Below are 18,145 nucleotides of genomic sequence, written 5' to 3'. Positions count from 1 at the left end.
GCACATACTCGTACACTATGTGTCATGCTATGAGGGTATGCACCAGAAGTGTGACAGATTACATCGATCGAGGAACGGCGAGAACATACACAGGTAACTTAAATTCGAGATTGTTGAAAAAGACCGACACCAGCAGAATTGACTCGACGAATGCAAAGAATATGTTTTATGGTCCAAGAAGGAGTCAAACCAAGGCATTATACGTGGCAAATCAAATATTCTGTCTGGGAACTACTCCTGGTCTCGGAACTCTTCTGTAAAGAGACCCGGTGCAGGCATAATGTTAGTGAAACGTGAATTGTGGTTGCAGTGCCCCATCTAATTTTGTGAACATTACACGTGTACTCAAGTGATACAAGCTGCGTCATGTCGGGTTAGAGTTTATAGTAGTGGAGTGTCATCCACTAATGTTCATCTACGCAGCACTATCTGGGGCTACCATCCTCGCAAGCACAAGCGGTATACCCTTCAGCTTACCGCTTCTGGTGTTGGTAATACCTATGTTGCTCTTGTAATCGTCACGCAACTGTAAACAACTGGTTATATGAAACAGATGCGTCTGCTCAAGATGCATGTCTGTGCGTATAACGTTTGTACGTATGTTTAAGCGTCATTTCGAAACGTTTCGCTAAACAAATATTTACACCACAGTCGCCTTCCCTCCACCCGATTCGCAAGGAATCGATCCCATGGTACGTAGGATCTACCCAATTTTTTTTTCATTAAAATATTGCGCGAAGTATGAATATCAGAGTAACGATACTTCCTTTACGAAATTATATTTTCAATTCTCTGAAGTATCTAGAATTTACGAAAAAAAATAAGAATTTTTTGTACATCGTCAATTTCGTCCATATTGAGATGCAATTTACACTTTGTGTGCCCCGCCGCGGTGGTCCAGTGGCTAAGGCACTCGGCTGCTGACCCGCAGGTCGCGGGATCGTATCCCGGCTGCGGCGGCTGCATTTTCGATGGAGGTGGAAATGTTGTAGGTCCGTGTGCTCAGATTTGGGTGCACGTTAAAGAACCCTAGGTGGTGGAAATTTCCGGAGCCCTTCACTATGGCGTCTCTCATGATCACATGGTGGTTTCGGGACGATAAATGCCACATATCAGTCAAATCATTTACGCGTTGTGGTGCTACAATTGGAGATCAGCTTTGTAGTTCCATTGAAAAAAAAAACGTTATTCTTATATATGGCAAGTTTGATGATTACAATTTTGTACTTTTGATGAAGAAAATTGTTTAACTTTCCCATAGACAGCAACGGAGAAGCGGCCGTATGACCATATGGGAAGAAAGTGGTCTGTGGGGAACTTCAAAAATGATTTTTTTTCTCTGCGCGAAAATTAGATTGTTAAACTTGTCATATCAGAACTGATTATTTGAGTTAGATTTATGTATAATGTTGATTTTTTTTTATTGGAGACCCACGTGTTGTATAGCACGCATCTCAATTTGAACCAAAATGTTGATATTCTGAAATTTGTACAAAGTTCAGTGTTCTGAAATATTTTCAATGCAAAATATAGGTTCACTATAGCGAGTATACATTAAGCAGATATTCATATATGGCGCAACACTAGCATGGGCAAAAAAATGAGAACATTGATCATTCTGGTGAAATCTCGCAAGGTGTAATCGCAGAGATTTTCCAGTAATATTCACGAGCATTGAACACCTAAAAATAACATTTGTTTAATATATACCCGAATTTGACAGTGAATCAAGAAAACATACTGTCAGAATTACTTTTCTTACGACACCACTCAGACGACATTCTCGAAAATTCAGGTGGTCCAACGTGACCAAACCATTTTTCTCTCCGAGATATTATTGCGATTCCCCATTCTCAATGCAGCAACCGTATGATACTCTTCTAATGCACTTGATATGGTCGCCGAAGTGGCTGGGACGTTTCCGTGAAATCCCACATTAATAATCACCTAACAATCATCGTGTTCAATATCAAGTTCAGCGAAGTGCTCATAGACCGAACATATTGTCACCTAGAGTTGTGAGCCGGCAAGCCCTAGCGAGCCGAAAAGGGAAAAGAGAAAAAAGAAGTGTGTGTTAGCGCTTCGTTTACAGATACGCGCTCGTGCCTTTCTGCCCCGCTGTTCCTGTCTTGCCTTCACGGCTCTTGGTGCGTGACAAACTGGTGGAGGTGCTGGGTAGGCATAGGCGATGGCAGTACCAGTCAAAAGGTGTCGGCGCTAGTAGCTTAAGTTTGTAACAAGAACCTCGCAGTGGCCAGCCTGGAGGTCTACTAGGCTTCGTTCTACGCAGACACCCTGGGAAAAGAGTAGGGATCGATTGCTCTCCCCCACCATTTCAGCGTGTGCTGATTCGTTACACGCCACTTGAACCATAACACTTGAGCGCGGTGGTATCATGACATCATCGTCAATTAAACGCAGACATACTCGATCGTGGCTGGGAATATGCTCTGGTGTGGCGATTTTTGTTGAAAATGTGACGAGGCGTTGTCGAATGTCGATGATAGCACCATGCTCCCTCAGGAAGTCCATGCCAATGATCAGGTCTCGAGAACACTGACGGAGAACGCTCAAGCTGACAACGAAGGTAGAACCACGAATCTGTATTCGTGCTGTGCAAACGCCGAGTGGCGTGACGATGTGCCCACCAGCAGTACGAACGGGCCTGAGGTTCCAAGGCATCGTGACTTTCTTCAGGAAAGCAGCCTGTTTTTCACTTATTATAGAAAAATCCGCACCCGTGTCAACTAAAGCACTGACTTTGCGACCGTCGAGCAGCACTGGAATGTCTAATGAAATCTTTGCGGAACCAGCTGGTGTCGTCGTCATCTGGGTATCGTCAGTTTGCGGAAGCGTCGGTAGGAGGCCTTGAGCTTGTCCAGTATGAGCGGCCTCGCCCCCGAAGGCCGCTGTGGTTAGTTTTCCCGGCGTGGACTGGGTGACCGACCCTGCGCCATGCTAGAATAGGTACGGCGATTAGGAGAAAATCGCCGCGGTGACGGGGAGCGTGACTGGTGCAAGGACGACGAAGTTCCGCGCTGCTGAGCCACATACTCTTCAATTTCAGGGGGCCGCTGACCGAACCTGGGTGGCGGTGAGTTCGTCGAAAATCCGCGTAGTCCAAGTTGCCGGTAAGAACAGTGTCGGTAAAGATGCCCAGCTTCGCCACAGTGGAAGCAGAGAGGACGTCTATCTGGCGCACGCCAGACGTCCAATTTCCGCGAAATCAGGCGAGGTGCGCTGTAATATGGCGCCGCTTGGACCGTCTGCAGCATGGCTGGGGCCACGGTGGGATGCGGGATTGCGGGTGTTACAGGTTGCCGCAAAGCTTGAGCATACGACATGCGGGGGAAGTCACTGGGTGGTTGATAATCCCGCATGAAAGGAGGTTCTCTTAAGGCATGCTGGACTTCATCTCGGACTACGCTGGACAACGAAGATATAGTGGGCTACGAGGGCACTGACAGCTTCTGGAGTTCTTCGCGGATGACTGAACGTATGATCTCTCGGAAGAAATTCATTTGGCCACCGAAAGCTCCCAAGTAGTCCGTAGTTGAAGCGTTGACGTGCCGTTCGTATGACGGGGCCCGGTGCCTAAGAGTGCTTTCGATGGTGACGGCTTCTCTGAGAAATTCGGACACAGTCTTTGGAGGACTGCGCGCAAGCCCACCGAAAAGCTGTTCTTTCACCCCGCGCATGAGGTACCGTACCTTCTTTTCTTCTGGCATGCCGGGGTCAGCTCGGTGGAAAAGACGCGTCATTTCTTCGACATACATCGCAACCCCTTCGTTCGGCAATTGTATGCGGGACTGCAGATCACGCTCAGCTCTCTCCCGTCGGTCAGGGCTGGCATATGTCCCAAGAAGTCGGCGTTTGAAGTCTTCCCACGATGTAAGAATACCTGCCCGGTTCTCATACCATACACGTGCGCCGTCCAAAAGACTGAAATAGACGTGCCGCAGTTTGTTTACGTCGTCCCATTGGTTGTGCACGGCAACGAACTTGTAATGAATGAGCCAATCTTCGACATCCTTAAGTGCAGTGCCATGAAAGGGATTTGGCGTTCGCGGTGTGAGTAAGGTGCAATGAAGCGGCGTTGTGCCGTTCGTACCGTTTGGGTTGGTGTCAGTAGGGCTGGTCGGAGCTGCCATGTTGTTTACGAGCAGTCCAAACTCAGGGGATTGCCCTCGGATTCTTCTGCTGGCGCGGTGCACAGGATTAACGACCGGTACGACGCTTGAGTTTTTGATATGTGGAGGGGTACGGTGCATAGATTACCCAGCACGTCCACCAGTTTGTCACGCACCAAGAGCCGTGAAGACAAGACAGGAACAGCGGGGCAGAAAGACACGAGCGTGTATCTTTAAACGAAGCGCTAACACACACTTCTTTTTTTTCTTTTCCCTTTTCAGCTCGCTAGGGCTTGCCGGCTCACAACTCTAGTTGGCATTATTCCCCTTCCCATTAGAGCATTGACTCGATGCTCATACACAAGGTGACAGCAGGGCCCATAAGGGAATAAAAAGAAAGTGAGAAACAATACTTATAGTACACAGCATTGAAAACTCTATGCATTGAAAAAAAATATCAGGTGGAGGGGGGGGGGGGGGGACTTCTAAACTGCTAGCTTGGTTCAGTTCTCAGTGCACGCCTCAACGGTGCCGTTAGTAAACAAACGACTGTGCATTTAAAATTAGCCGTTTCAAAGTATAATTGCATGCCTCTTGCAAGCACAGTTGTAGAGTCACCATTACGCCATAATGTTTTGGGAAATCAGCGAAAGGCACACTACGCTTCCGTAAGGCAAAATGCGAACCTGCACAGCTGTTAAACTGTTGACGGTTCTGCTCTTGATTATTAAATATCTCTGAGCGCTTCATAATTGGGGGGGGGGGCTTTCAAATACCCCCTCTTTGCTCAATTCACATGTTTTGACATCGGGCACGGTTGTACGCTTTTGTCACGCAATATATGCTGAGTTCAAGAGACTCCTTCCACTGCATAACATGCATATAGTGTTTTTGTCGGTCGGTCGGTCGGTCGACGCTCGAACATATGGCTGTGCGTGAAACATTTATACATATATTTAGCGTTATTTATTAAGGTGGTGCTCAATAAAAAATAATGGTCACTTTCCCTCCGAATGCTTCGCATAACGTCGATTCCCTAGGTACGTAGGAACGGCCGAATTTTTTTTTCCAAAGCACTTTCAACAATAGGTGTGGCTCTGTGATAGAACACTTACTTGCCATGCCAGCTGCCTAGGTTCAATCCTCACTCGGATCCTGAAACTTATTATTTATTTTATTTGCAGCTTTTTCGATTTTTCGGTGACGGACAAGATGATTCTTCACTCACAACCAACGACGCCGACGGCGACACAAACGCCGGAATTTCTGTTATTTGAGGTCCTCAACACTGTCGCGTTTAAGTCTACGCCAATAAAAATACGAGTGCACAGCTGCCATTTATTCAAGCCCTAATGGAGGCATTTAAGCAAAATCCATCGTCACTCATCATTTCGCTTTGCGGGGTAAACAAATTGGGGCCACGGGCTTATTAAAAATGCACCGCAAAAGATCCAAGCCAGAGAAGGAAGAAACACTTGTCTTCTTCTCCGTCGCATGAGCCTAAACCCCAGAGAGCTGTCAGATCGCCAGAGAGCTCCATTCCGCAATGTTGGCGCACAAAATCACGCATAGTATACACACTCAGCGTGGGCAGTTCAAAGCACCGTGTTCCATCCCCCGGCTCCATATACTGGCAGTCCAAACACACTCCCGAGGTGCACGTAAAGTAGAACAACCTTCCCACCTTCCCCTTTCCACAGTATGAACTCGTAATTACTGGTCACACCTCCCGATTCGCGAGAACCCGGCCACTCTCGACACATATGTACACTGAAGCGCTCCCCCGGCATTTTCCCATGCGACATCCTCATTGCGGTTAGCACGCACGCTTCCATTGGCGGCTGGGGGGAAGTCATTAGCTGCTGGCACAAGAAAAGTCCCCCGAGAAGAAATGAAGAGGACGGAAAAGTGAGGCTGCCCGCCGAACTCGTTGCCACGAGCGAAACAAACAAACAAACAATCGCGCCTATACTTACGCGCGCTTTCCCACACAGCGGGAAAAACAGCCGTCCATTCGGCGAGTCCGCCCACGCAGACAATGTGGTCCCGATGACCGCAACGCACGCACTCTCGTGGACGCTCTTCGGATGCGGGGCAGTGCGTCAGTGCGCGCTAATGGCGGCGCGTGGATCAAAGAATGCAGGAAGCGTCGCGGGCACCGATGGGGAGACGCGATCGGTACAACACAATGCGATGACGAGGATACCATTTGAATGCAGCGCGGCGCGAAACGTGGCCGAAAGTGTCAAACTGTCGCGACAGCAGACCGTGTGAAAACTGACGCATATCGGCCGATGCCAGTTATTTCGCACATTCTCGACGTGTTTGTGACAGCAGTCTCCGACTGCTTGCTGTGGCGGAAAGAAAAAATCTCGCAGTTGAATTCTTTGTTATTATTATCGTTTCCTGCAAGCATCTACTCGATCCTCTTGGTGGTGTTGGCACGAGTGACGTAGTCAGAAATTGTTTTCGCTGGCTTGTGTGACCATGCCGGCCCTCTTTTTTCCGTCCTCTGTCATCAGCATAAGAGGCGAGAGGGAAAGAAATGTCATTGAAACGTACGTACTGAAGCGTACGTCTTAGTATCGTAATTAGAAAAGCTAATTAGTGTATACATTCACTGAGCCACAAGGACATCGCAATTTTTCACGCAAGTGACACGACTGAATGATGCAGCGCTCGTGTTCTACGCAGTTCTAAAAAGAAAGCTTATCAACGTAAAAAAAAATAATAAAAATGTTCTTCCATGGATGCTTCAGCGCCAACTTCACGCTGAATGCCCATGTGCGTTTTTTTTTTTCATGCCAGCTATCCTCATCCCGCATGACTCAACAAATTCAAACCAAAGCTATGAAATACTGTTTCTCTGTTTTGTTTTTAAAACGCATCAGTTTCATCCTGCTAACGAAAGAAGCTAGTCATCAACGCAGAACGTCAATAAGCGACAAATAAAAGCATTTCTCTGTAACACGCACACGGAAAGCCCCATAAGTGACAAAATTACCCAGAATACGAAAATAAAGAACGTGTTTGATGGCCTTCAGTCAGCGACGTTGAACATTTCGCCAATTCAGCTTATACACGTACCGCAAGAAAATCATTTCAAGGCGCTGGGTTGAGTGCACTTTCATACGTGCATTATGCAACGCTTGTTGCAATAGCGTGACAAGAAACATGAAGCTCGTAAACCTTTCTCCAAATTGGCCTCTGTGAAAGCATAATACGACAGTTAAGCGCCTATACGTAAGCAAAAAATTACCCTTAAAGCCCCATTCAGAAATGGAGGAGCGCGACAGCTGCATTAATGACGTAGGCAGTAACGGTATAGCTGCGCTAATTGACGTCTGGCTGTTGAAGACAACAGTAAAGTGTCCTTATTACATTTACTCGATTCTGTATATCCACCATAAACAACTATAATAGTGCGGTGTATGTGCTATTATAAAACACATTTGTTGGAACGATAACAGTTACGAACGTCCGTCCCATTTTGTGCCATTAATTTATTCAAATTATTAAGTTAGGCCACATACCTCGGGTATAAGTACCATCCCACATGTCGCATTAGCCGCCATAATGTGCGTGAAATGGAGCAGCAGGAAAAAACGCCCTTGCCACTTTTCTAAATAACCTATAGTCTGAATTTTGCCACACATTACGTTGCAAAATATGCTGAGGGGTTTTTTTTTTTTTTTGCTGGGGGGGGGGGGGGTAATGTATGGTAATAAGCGAGTGCTCAATGGCGGTAATATTTTGGGACCTGCATTGCGACACTCAGCTCAGACGGCTGGTGTGGAACACTTTTTTTGCCAGAGAACGGGAGCGCCCTACGTCTTAGCCTAAATGGTAGATCGCATATGCGACGAGCAATTCGTAGGTTGTGGGTCCGGATGCCACCATCGAAACGGGTCATTTTTTGTCAACTTCCGTTTGTTCCACTGTAAGCGCGAACCATTACAACACACTAGTAAAACTCTTTCTTGGCCCGGTGTGTTCAACATGCTTGAAATCAAAAGGCCGTGCGAAATTAAGACACGTTCACGAGTGAGGGCACAGGGACAATCGTAATGGTGCGCTTGTCTCTGTGCCTGAACTCAGGAACGTGTCCTATATATTTTAGCCCAATTAACCTTACGATGTCAAGCATTACAACGCAGCAAAAGAACCACAAGTAATGTTCCCCTATAGCTCTCCTCTGCGTAAATGTCTGTCGCTTTCTTTGGCTGTGTGTAGAACCGAAAACGAGACCCTCAGACACTTCACATTCTTTTCGCAACCGAAGAGTATAGCGGCAGTTATGAGGCATGAACGCGCAGAGATGAACATATACGTTCTCTTTCCAAACTCAATAGCCAGGAGTTGTAAAATTCACTTTATCGCAGTATACCGTCACAAATGTCATGCGCATGACTGCGAAAGTGCCGTGAGACTTGTGTGCAACTACGCCACTATTTACAGCAAGGCAGCTGGTATTTACGGAAGTATACATACCGTCGCGTTGCTACAGTCTAATTTCTCTATAGCACGGATCATGAGCGAAACTTCGTACGTGGTCTTATTGAAAATACCCTTCCTTTCTCTTTGAACATATATAAATTTCATGAGGAGCAGCCAGTGCCACACTATAAAGGCACAAAGCTGTTTCTAAACTTAACATTTAAAGGAAAGCTTTAAGTACACGCCGCGGAGCTCTGTCCTTAGAGTGCGCACTTCATATAGTTTTCGCAGACGCTCCCCTAAGCGGCTCTTCGCCTGTGTCCCGGACAGCCACGAACACAGGTGGCGTTTCGAGCCTGCACGTGCACCGCAAGTCGGCGGACCCCGAGGAGTGGCCAGACTTCGAATGGAAGCAATGATCCAAGCAATGGGATTCCGTGGTGAACCCTCCGTAGCGTATACTCTGCGGGGCGACATCTCGGGGGTCTTTGACGTTCATTAGGCAACGCTTCTTTGCCGACCCGTTTGGGCGCAGAGACGGCGGCGAATTCAGAATGTAGGGGGTGGGCAGCATGTGCGTGCGTGCGGAAAGCAGCGGCGACGGGGAGCCACTGACCTGTGCGCGGTGCAGCTTGCAGGTCACTGCGTGCGCCATCGAAACCCACACCGGTGCGCTTCGCCAATGGCGTCACGTTCGCTAGAACGGTTCCGCTTCCTTCTTCGCGCGTTGTTAATTACGGAACCTTTCTTATTCATTTCCTACAACTATGGTACACATGAATGCTGTACTGACGACTGCGGTCGGTTACAATCCTAAGAATGATTAGAAGCTCTGGCCGTACACAACCACGGTGAGCTTGTCAATCACTTAAGTTCGAGAGTCGCTAAAGTTGTCCTTTCTAACAGTGTAACTGCTCAATATTAAACAATCTGTTAGCCTCGACATATGTCATCACTATGAGCACTTGCAGCGCGACGATTGATTGATTGCTCTTTTATCTTGGCGCAACCCACCATGGGGTATCAGCCTTAAACGAGCGGTGCCGTCGGTGCGGGATTTCTTCAACCTCTTCTTCATCTTCTGCTTTGCTCGCCTGATTCGTGCGCCCAGCGTGCGCTTTCTCACTGCACCGATTTGTCCGGCGTGATGTGCAATGACACGGATGAGAGAGAAATAGAATGAAATAAAGGAAAGAGGGAAAATATCGAGTAAAAAGTCATAGCATTATCTACGGAGTAAATGATGATGACTGGGGCGAATCATCCGTCTGTGTCTATTCATCTGTCTGTCTGTCCGTTCGTTCGTTCATCTGTCTGTCCGTCAACTATACAAAAACCATTAACGCCATCTAGTAATGATATTTCCAATGACATATACACACAACGCCATCTACTGCATGATAAGAGATGCTACCGGGTACGCCGGAGGGATGAGAGATCACCTATGGACCATAAGGAGCTTGGTCCCTAAGACAGAGAGAAAAGGATATGAAGACACAAAAAAAGATGAAAAAACAAACACTACGACGAAAAGAGAAAGAAAGCAAGAGAAAAACAAACAGAGCGGAAGAAATAGAGAAAGAAAAAGAAATAAGAAACGAGGTAGAGAGTGAGAAAAGAAAGGAAGAGACAAAACAGGGAAAGGAAGAGGCAAGGACAAGCAACAGATAGAAATTTCGTGATGATGAAGAGGAGCAAAAAGAGGAACAACGAAAGCTGTCCGGCTCTGCTTTATCTCTACTCTGTGTGTGCGCGCGTGTGTGTGCTTCTAAAATATGATTTTTGGGTAGGCAGTGACACAATAATCTTTCATGAAGTTTGCCATGACGTTACAGTTCACAGCTTCAAATCAGCAAAACAAACATGTGTCACCAACTTTCTGAAACACGCCAAAGATGCTTGATGATGTCGCAGAAATGACCAAATTTGATGGGATTGAACGTCTATATGCGAATGCGAATACTCTTAATGAGGGTCACTGATGGCTGTGCGTGGTGTCTCATTTATCCTTACGTTATAACCAACTTTAGTGTGTTGGGGGGGGGGGGGCGACAATCAAAGTTTTCGATTAAAAACCTGAATTTAGTTGAAGTCGATTCTGTATCAGTGAAATTGAATAGACTTTGATAGGCAACTACGACGTTTCTTGAGTTGTTTGTTGATTAACGCATGAAGTGGGTTGCGCGATAAAGCGACACACGCTATGATCGGACGCCGTAGTGGAAGGTTAAGTATAATTTCGACCACCTCCGTGCATGGTGCTCATTAAAGGGACACTAAAGAGCAAAGCAATTTTTGTCGTATTAGTAAATTGTTCTTTCACTGTGCTTGTTATTCTAGAACGCTTTTTAGACGCTTGTTAAGACACTTGTTAAGCTAGAAAGTACGCAAAAAGAGAACGTCGATGGCGAAGCCACCTTGAAGTGTCCGCACTACACTGCAGGCTGAACCAGTGGCGTGCTGCCTTGCGCACGATCGCAGTAACAAGCTGACCAGTTTGAGGTAACCCGTTTTTTTTTACATGGTGCTGAAGCCAACAAGCGAGAGCACATTGTAAATAGTCCAATAAAGTTTTCAATAAATCATTCTACTTATTTTGACGGCGGCGCCTACAGAGGCCTATTCGCAGTTCTCAAACGGTAAAATCAAAGTGAAGTGTCCTATCAGGAGGCCATATAGACGTAGCAAGTTTTAATGATCTGAGGAGCTAATGGGGCCAAATTACGACACACATTGTAATCCGCGACGTCAGGTGCGGAATTCTCGGCGCAAAATTTAGAAATGAAACTGTGCACTTGATTTTCTCCTCTATTGATAAACTTGTGGTGGTGAAAAAACTACAATTTTATTGTTAGAGTGAAATTTATCTCTCTACACAAATCCGTTGTTTATCTTTAGTGTCGCTTTAAGATGCGCTGGCGTCGCACAGTACACGGGCGCCATCATATATTCATATATCATATATTCGTCGCCATCAGAATGCGATCGCCACGGCCAAACTCGAAGCCACGTTTTTCAGGGTGGCACTGACAGTGAGCTATATACAGCATAAACTGTGCACAATTAAACGTGAAACAGGGCTCGGCTGCTGACCCTTAGATAGCGGTACTGAATCCCGACCACGGTGGTCTCATTTTAGATGGAGGGGGAAATGCGAAAGTGCACGTTAAAGAGCTACAAATTCCCTTTGCTTTCCACTATGACATTTCTCGTTATAGTATGGTAGTTTTGAGACCTTAAACAACAACGAATAATTAATTAATTATCCTATCAGCTTTATTGGATATATGCGCTGCTCGCCAGTTCACTTTTATCACGCACCACGCTCAAACGTCCGCATTTCAAATTGTTTTATGCATAGACAGCGCATGAGGCATCTTTGCAGAAGAAACGGACTTGCAGACACCCTCATATGGAGGCACCAGGCTGCCGCAAGCGAGTAAATGTAGCCGGGAGTGTATTGTGAATACGACAGATTGGGGAAGTGACTACTCGGGCTGCCTGTTCCGCGTGTTGCATGCGTATATACTCGTATGGCAATAAATCTGATCGCGTGAGACTACGATGGGGACGGGTGCTTCTGCAAATGATAATGTCTGCAATGGCGAGCTCGTCATGCGAAAATTAAGAACTTCCGCAGGCTTCCGTTAAGCCCGAAGAGACTAAACTATAACAGTACGGGGCGCTGTCAGGTGTGCTTACTCACGTTTCAGAAAGTGCACTGTAGAAAGAGACTTTTCCGGGACTCCGCTAACGTGGTTTGATTTCTATACCTACACGTACGACTGATGTGTTTTGTTTACATTATTTGCTTGAGATATGGATCGATATTCGAGCACGTGATATGGAAAAAAAAAATCAAAAGGTCAGGCATAGACATGGTCGCCGAGTGGATTTTCTTCTTTTGGGGAAGTGGGGGGGTGGGGGGTGGCGTGCAAATCAGTGTTGCATCGCGGCTGGGGGAGAACACTGGAGTAGCTTGGGTGAGGTGAAGTGTCCCTCTTGCACTCCCCCCTGCCTACACCCATGGGCATATAGAGAACCCACATCAATATGGACTAATATTATTATATATAATACCATTATATATATAATACTATATATTACTGTTGTACTATTGCTATAATACTATTGTATATAATGCATTAAACGCACTGTTGTATCAGTTGGAGCATTAGAAATAAATGAATAAAGTTTGCCGTGATTAAGCAGCGTTTATGGTTAGATTCCAGCCAGGTTCACAGGTTCGATTCTAGCCATAGCAGTCACGTTACGATGGAAGCGAAAAGCTAGAAGCCCGCGTATACGCGCGCCTTGCTGTGCGAGACCAGAGCACGTTAAAGAACAACAGACGGTCTAAACTACCGGAGCTCTCCACAGCGGCATTTCTCATAACTATATAGAGCATTTGGGACGTAAAACCCCTGATATTATGAATATTGAAAAAAAAGCAGCACGCGAAAGTACGGTCTTCTTGTCCCATAACAACAATCGTCAGCTAGATTGTTGCGTTTCCTTTTTTTGAAAACATTTCATTGTCCCTTTCGAAATGCTATCTGGGGCCGATAACGCGCATGCCGTTATTGACATGAATGTACAGACTGGTCCAATGTTAAAGGGAACACCTGCGTGAGCTGCATGTTTAGATTTCGCTATTTTACCGAATCATAGCGGGTTAGAAATGCATAAGGCTACTGCATGGTGGTTAAAATTTCCGACTCCTCTTGACAGGCTATTGACTTGCGCGAAGATTGTTTCTTAATCCACTTGCTCTTGGAGGGCCAGGGATATTGAAGGTGTGCATTCGAGTGTTCCCTTTAACAGTGGACCATACTGTACAGTACATTGCGCACAATAATGTGCGTCATGTACAATACAATAATGTGCGAAAATAAAAAGAGCACACGAGATTGATGACGATAGTTCTAGACCAAAAAGACACCCTTTTTAGGCGAACTTTATAGGTAGAATGTCCGCAAACATTTAATCTTGTTCGAAGCTCGGGCTGTAAACGCTAGTCAGGAAGCAATTTTTTATTGATTCTGCAGAGAGAGTCACGTTTTACTAATGCTAATTGGCGCGTATCAAAAGGGGATCACATCAATGAAAAAAATGGCAGCATATCCTCGGAGTGAATGATGGGGAGGGGGGCGAAGCATTCGTCCGTCCATTCGTTCTTGCTTCCGTCCGTTCCTGCGTACGTCTGTGTAACCGTCCATGCGTCCATCCACCCGTCCGTGCGTGCGTCTGTTCGTGCGTCCGTCCCTGCGTTCGTCCATGCATCTGCGCCTGCGTCCGTTCATGCGTCCATCCATGCATCTCTCTGTGTGTCCGTTCGTCCATCTATTCAGCACTCCAAGTACCACCATCTCGCATCTTTTCATCATATATTCTCCATATAGAAGCACCGCCATCCAGCGGACATTTCAAGGACTAAACGGGAGGTGGCACATGCACACTTTCTTACGGCTTGCGCTTCGAGTTAACTTCCCACCTTTAACCACCTCGAGTTCATGGTATATACTAGTTCACTGTATTCATGGCTATGCGGCCCAACGCTCGCTAAACCTTTCTAAAACCAAGGAGGTTACACCCAGCGAGTATAACGTAGCAACCCTTTCTTATCAGATCGTGCTCAATGTACATAATGGGGATCGCAGCGTGCGCGTTACCTAAAGGCCGAATGCTCCTGTCTCTCATTCCCCCTTAGCAGCCATTAACATGTGCATTGAGCACTTTCTTTTATTGTTCAACAACGCACAGAAGAAATCTCTCACCGGAACCACCTTGGAGGTAGAAATCGTAAGGACCGCTATTTCGGGTATGTGCCACTGGTGGTTACGTACTACGAGAAATGCACAAGCCACGCCATAAGGAACTTCGCCCCTAAAAAAAAAAACTGTTCTGAACCTTGGCCTACATCCGGGTGATATTACTTTCATTATAATGTGGACGGACACTTAACAGCAATCACTTCCGGAACTGCCATGACACACGAAAACAGAATCTTGCGGACCATGCACATTCACTTAAAATGCTCAGCGTCATCATACCTGTTCCTACTGGAATACACGATACTAATAATATGTGGGGTTTTACGTTCCAAAACCACCATATGATTATGAGAGTCACCGTAGTGGAGGACTCCGGAAATTTCGACCATCAGGCGTTCATTAACGCTCACTGACATCGCACAACAGACGGGCCTCAACCTTCTTGCACCCACCGAAATGCGACAGCCACGGCCGGGGTCGAACCCACGACCTTCGGGTCAGCAGCCGGACACCGTAGCCACTGTCCACCGTGGCGGACAATGCACACTCAAACGAAAGCAAATGATTTGTCACTGTTAACGCAAAGTGGCGCTTCTCTGATACGTGAGGTGTTCCCTGTGTGGCACTGCCCCGCCGCGGTGGTCTAGTGGCTAAGGTACTTGGCTGCTGACCCGCCGGTCGCGGGTTCGAATCCCGGCTGCGGCGGCTGCATTTCCGATGGACGCGGAAATGTTGTAGGCCCGTGTGCTCAGATTTTGATGCACGTTAAAGAACCCCAGGTGGTTGAAATTTCCGGAGCCCTCCACTACGGCGTCTCTCATAATCATATGGTGGTTTTGGGACGTTAAACCCCACATATCAATCAATCAATCCTGTGTGGCACTGTGACTGGCACACTGTGCGCATAACACCGCGCGTCCTCAAACTCACTATCACTGACCCCCGTATTCAGAAATGCTCCTCGACTCGACTGTTGAGTTGAGCACTGCACCGCTGCTCGGCTGAAAATGATGCTGCGCTACTCAAGAATCGCAGCAGATTATCGCTAATATGCAGTGACTTGCCGTGCCTAGAGACGGCGCTCCCATCGGCTTTCTCAAGCGAAGGTGAAGCGTTGAGTAAAGGGACGTTCTAGAATACGGGGGTGAGTCCGGCATGACACGGCTGCATGCATGCTTCAAACCGTCTCCGATAAGCGACAGTGCCACCGCAGCGTCCCTGAGGGATTACGTCACCAGCGGTGGTTGGAAAACCAAGTTGATAAGCTTGGAAGATCATCATTGCTTCGTTATCGTGACGAGCGTAGCGTGGACATGCTCACTTGCTGCTGCCGTTAATAGAAGAAATAAACGCGTTAAATTTCAAGCTGGGATTCTTCTAGCGTCGACATTAAATCCCACAGCTGGTATGCAATCATCTCAGGAAAAGAAACGCGCACCCACAAGATGCACAAACGACGAGGACATGGCTTATACCCGAGAAGTGGCCATCTCAAAAGACCGCAATGACTTTGATGTGTGGATGGTGATTGCCCGGCGTCCCTTCACTTTACGGACGTAAGCTCCGCCGTTTTCACGCCAGACCCAACTGTATAGTCATTTTCGGCAGCGAATTAAAAAAAACGGTGAAACATTTTTGTTCGGCCTAGTCATGTCAGCACCCGCAACATATCTCACGGCTTTCGAGCCTCACATCGTAAGCGAACGCCCGAGTGGAAAAGTATAGCCTTCGCCAACAAATGGCGGCAACTCCTTCATCATTTGTTATTTCAGTAAACAACTACATGAAAAGAAACACATGCGAAAAAACACTGCCCTTCCTGCTTTAGGGGGATTTGGGGAGCCATGTGCACCACGCATGTCTTATACAATAAATTCTCATCTGTAGATACGGCCCAACCACCCGATCAGTTAGAACTATCTGCACTGTGACCATAGGCGTGAGCAAAAAGGCGTTTGGTGGGGGGGGGGGGGGGCAGGAGGAAGCGCCCTAGTGGGGGCTATAGTCATTTAAAGAGGGGCGCCAATTCTGCCCCGTATACGTTGACGTAGTCGGACGTACACGTCATTTCTTTAATGCGCGTGGTTGTGGATGAGTATTATTTTTTACTATAATGGCGACCAGTGAGTCCTGATGCATGCATTCAAAGAACTGTTTACTTGGCGCCTTTACCCCATAAAACTGAAGATCAGCGGCAGGCCTCTGCGAGAAGCATTTCATCGGAGCTCGTTTTATTTAGGACTCGACCAACAGGGCTGAAGTGAGGAAGAAGGGCAGAAACGCACCTTCCCCCTTTTCTAAGTAAAGAACCCTGCACTTGCACATGTATGTAAATACTTATAGTATACCCAGTACTTGCCGGATTGTGGTTACCCAGAGGCTACGGAGAGAATATCCGCTCCCATTCTAAAAGCTTTACATCGTTCGCAGTTTTCGCACCACGCCAGCAAATGCTCGCAGTAAATCCCCCGCGCGCCTGAAGCTAAGCTTTGTTCGCGTTCCTCGTTGTACATTCAAATCAAACGCAAATGGCATGCATATAAGTATGGTGTGTAACACTCACTTTGGCTGCATCCCGAGAAGTGGCCATCAGGCCGTAAGGGCTCGTCGTAGGTAACGCAGTCATCGTCGGCGTATAGGCAAGGCAGCAGCACAGAAGATTCGCACGTGCACGAGTAAACAGCGCAGCAAGTGGCACATTAGCAATAGTCAAAACGGCATCTAGACGTGCACGGTGTTACTCTTAAAGTGGCACAACGCCACAACGGCGTGAAGAAACGGCCGAGCCGGCCAGAAGAAAGAACGGAGCGCTGACATCCGGCAGTGTGGCAGAATACGACGCTCTGGTTTTAGGCACCTGCGCTCGTCACCCCCGCCAAGGCAGATAAAATGGGAGAGGCCTACATTGAACACCGCCGCTGCCGCCAATGCCTCTCGTTTGCTTCTCAGCCCCCAGCAGCAGATACACAAAAATGACCGTGCCGCGGCCTGACGTGAAAAAAAAAAATTTATTATCAGTCATTTCACCACCGCCAACATCTCGAATAAAAAGCAAACGTAAATAAATAGTCATGCCTGTTACCGAGGGTGCGTTTTGGCGGGCTCTTGCGCGTGCGTGCATGCCCAGAAGTATAGTGAACCAGAACTTCCCGTTCACGAACGGCACTATCAGCGTGACAGAGCATTCTCGATAAGACAGAGGCGAGCGCCGAGTTTTCCAGAAAGAAAACGCAACCAAGCCAGATGACGATAACGCCTGACAAGAAGACAGGGTATACGGGGGTGATCCAGAGAATGCTATGGAACACCATACTCTGGATCGAATGCAGCTTAGCGTGTTAGGCAAAAAAAAAAAAAAAAAGGAATACTTGAGGTGTCTTTCTGTCGCATAACGATAATAGCTAAGGCGCCCATCTCGCGTACTTTCGTAGCGTTCCGGCACTTCACTGCGCGCATTTCTAGACCATGTCAAAGTTTTCCAAATCATTAAATTCTCTAGTGGAGACATCTTCCGCCAATTAGAGAAGCCGTAATAGCCTTCTGGGCAAATCACAGTTGACAAAGGGCACAAATAACGGCATAACGGAATTTAAGATAGTTCAGGGTAACTTTCAGGGTGGCATATAGGATGGGAATCTAGGGAGCCCGCAGTTTGCAAGAAACGAAACGCAGGCAAGTCAGATAACATGACGGAAAGACGTCCCAGATACCTTCAGCAACTTTGAGAGTGTAAATTCCAAGTAAAAAAATCGTGTATCTGGCGAGTATCTCTGCTACCCAACTATCACTATCTGTCTCGCTTGC

The 18,145-nt window shown here is 47.1% G+C and overlaps 1 protein-coding gene across 1 annotated transcript in view; it reads right to left on the bottom strand.

Annotated features, from left to right (window-relative positions):
* Positions 1–17,040, bottom strand: part of LOC119163116 (uncharacterized) — a gene marked incomplete at its 5' end in the record, with an annotated part of 79,631 nt that extends 62,591 nt beyond the window's left edge. Inside the window, one exon of the mRNA XM_075886006.1 lies at positions 16,905–17,040. Coding sequence (XP_075742121.1) covers positions 16,905–17,040 — 136 coding nt within the window. The remainder of the gene's footprint in view (positions 1–16,904) is intronic.
* Between the last annotated feature and the right edge of the window lie 1,105 nt (positions 17,041–18,145).

This window comes from Rhipicephalus microplus, chromosome 2 (genome assembly GCF_043290135.1).
Source record: "Rhipicephalus microplus isolate Deutch F79 chromosome 2, USDA_Rmic, whole genome shotgun sequence".
Classification (NCBI taxonomy): domain Eukaryota; kingdom Metazoa; phylum Arthropoda; class Arachnida; order Ixodida; family Ixodidae; genus Rhipicephalus; species Rhipicephalus microplus.
Note: the sequence above shows the minus strand (reverse complement) of the source record. Positions and strands in the feature narration are given on the sequence as shown.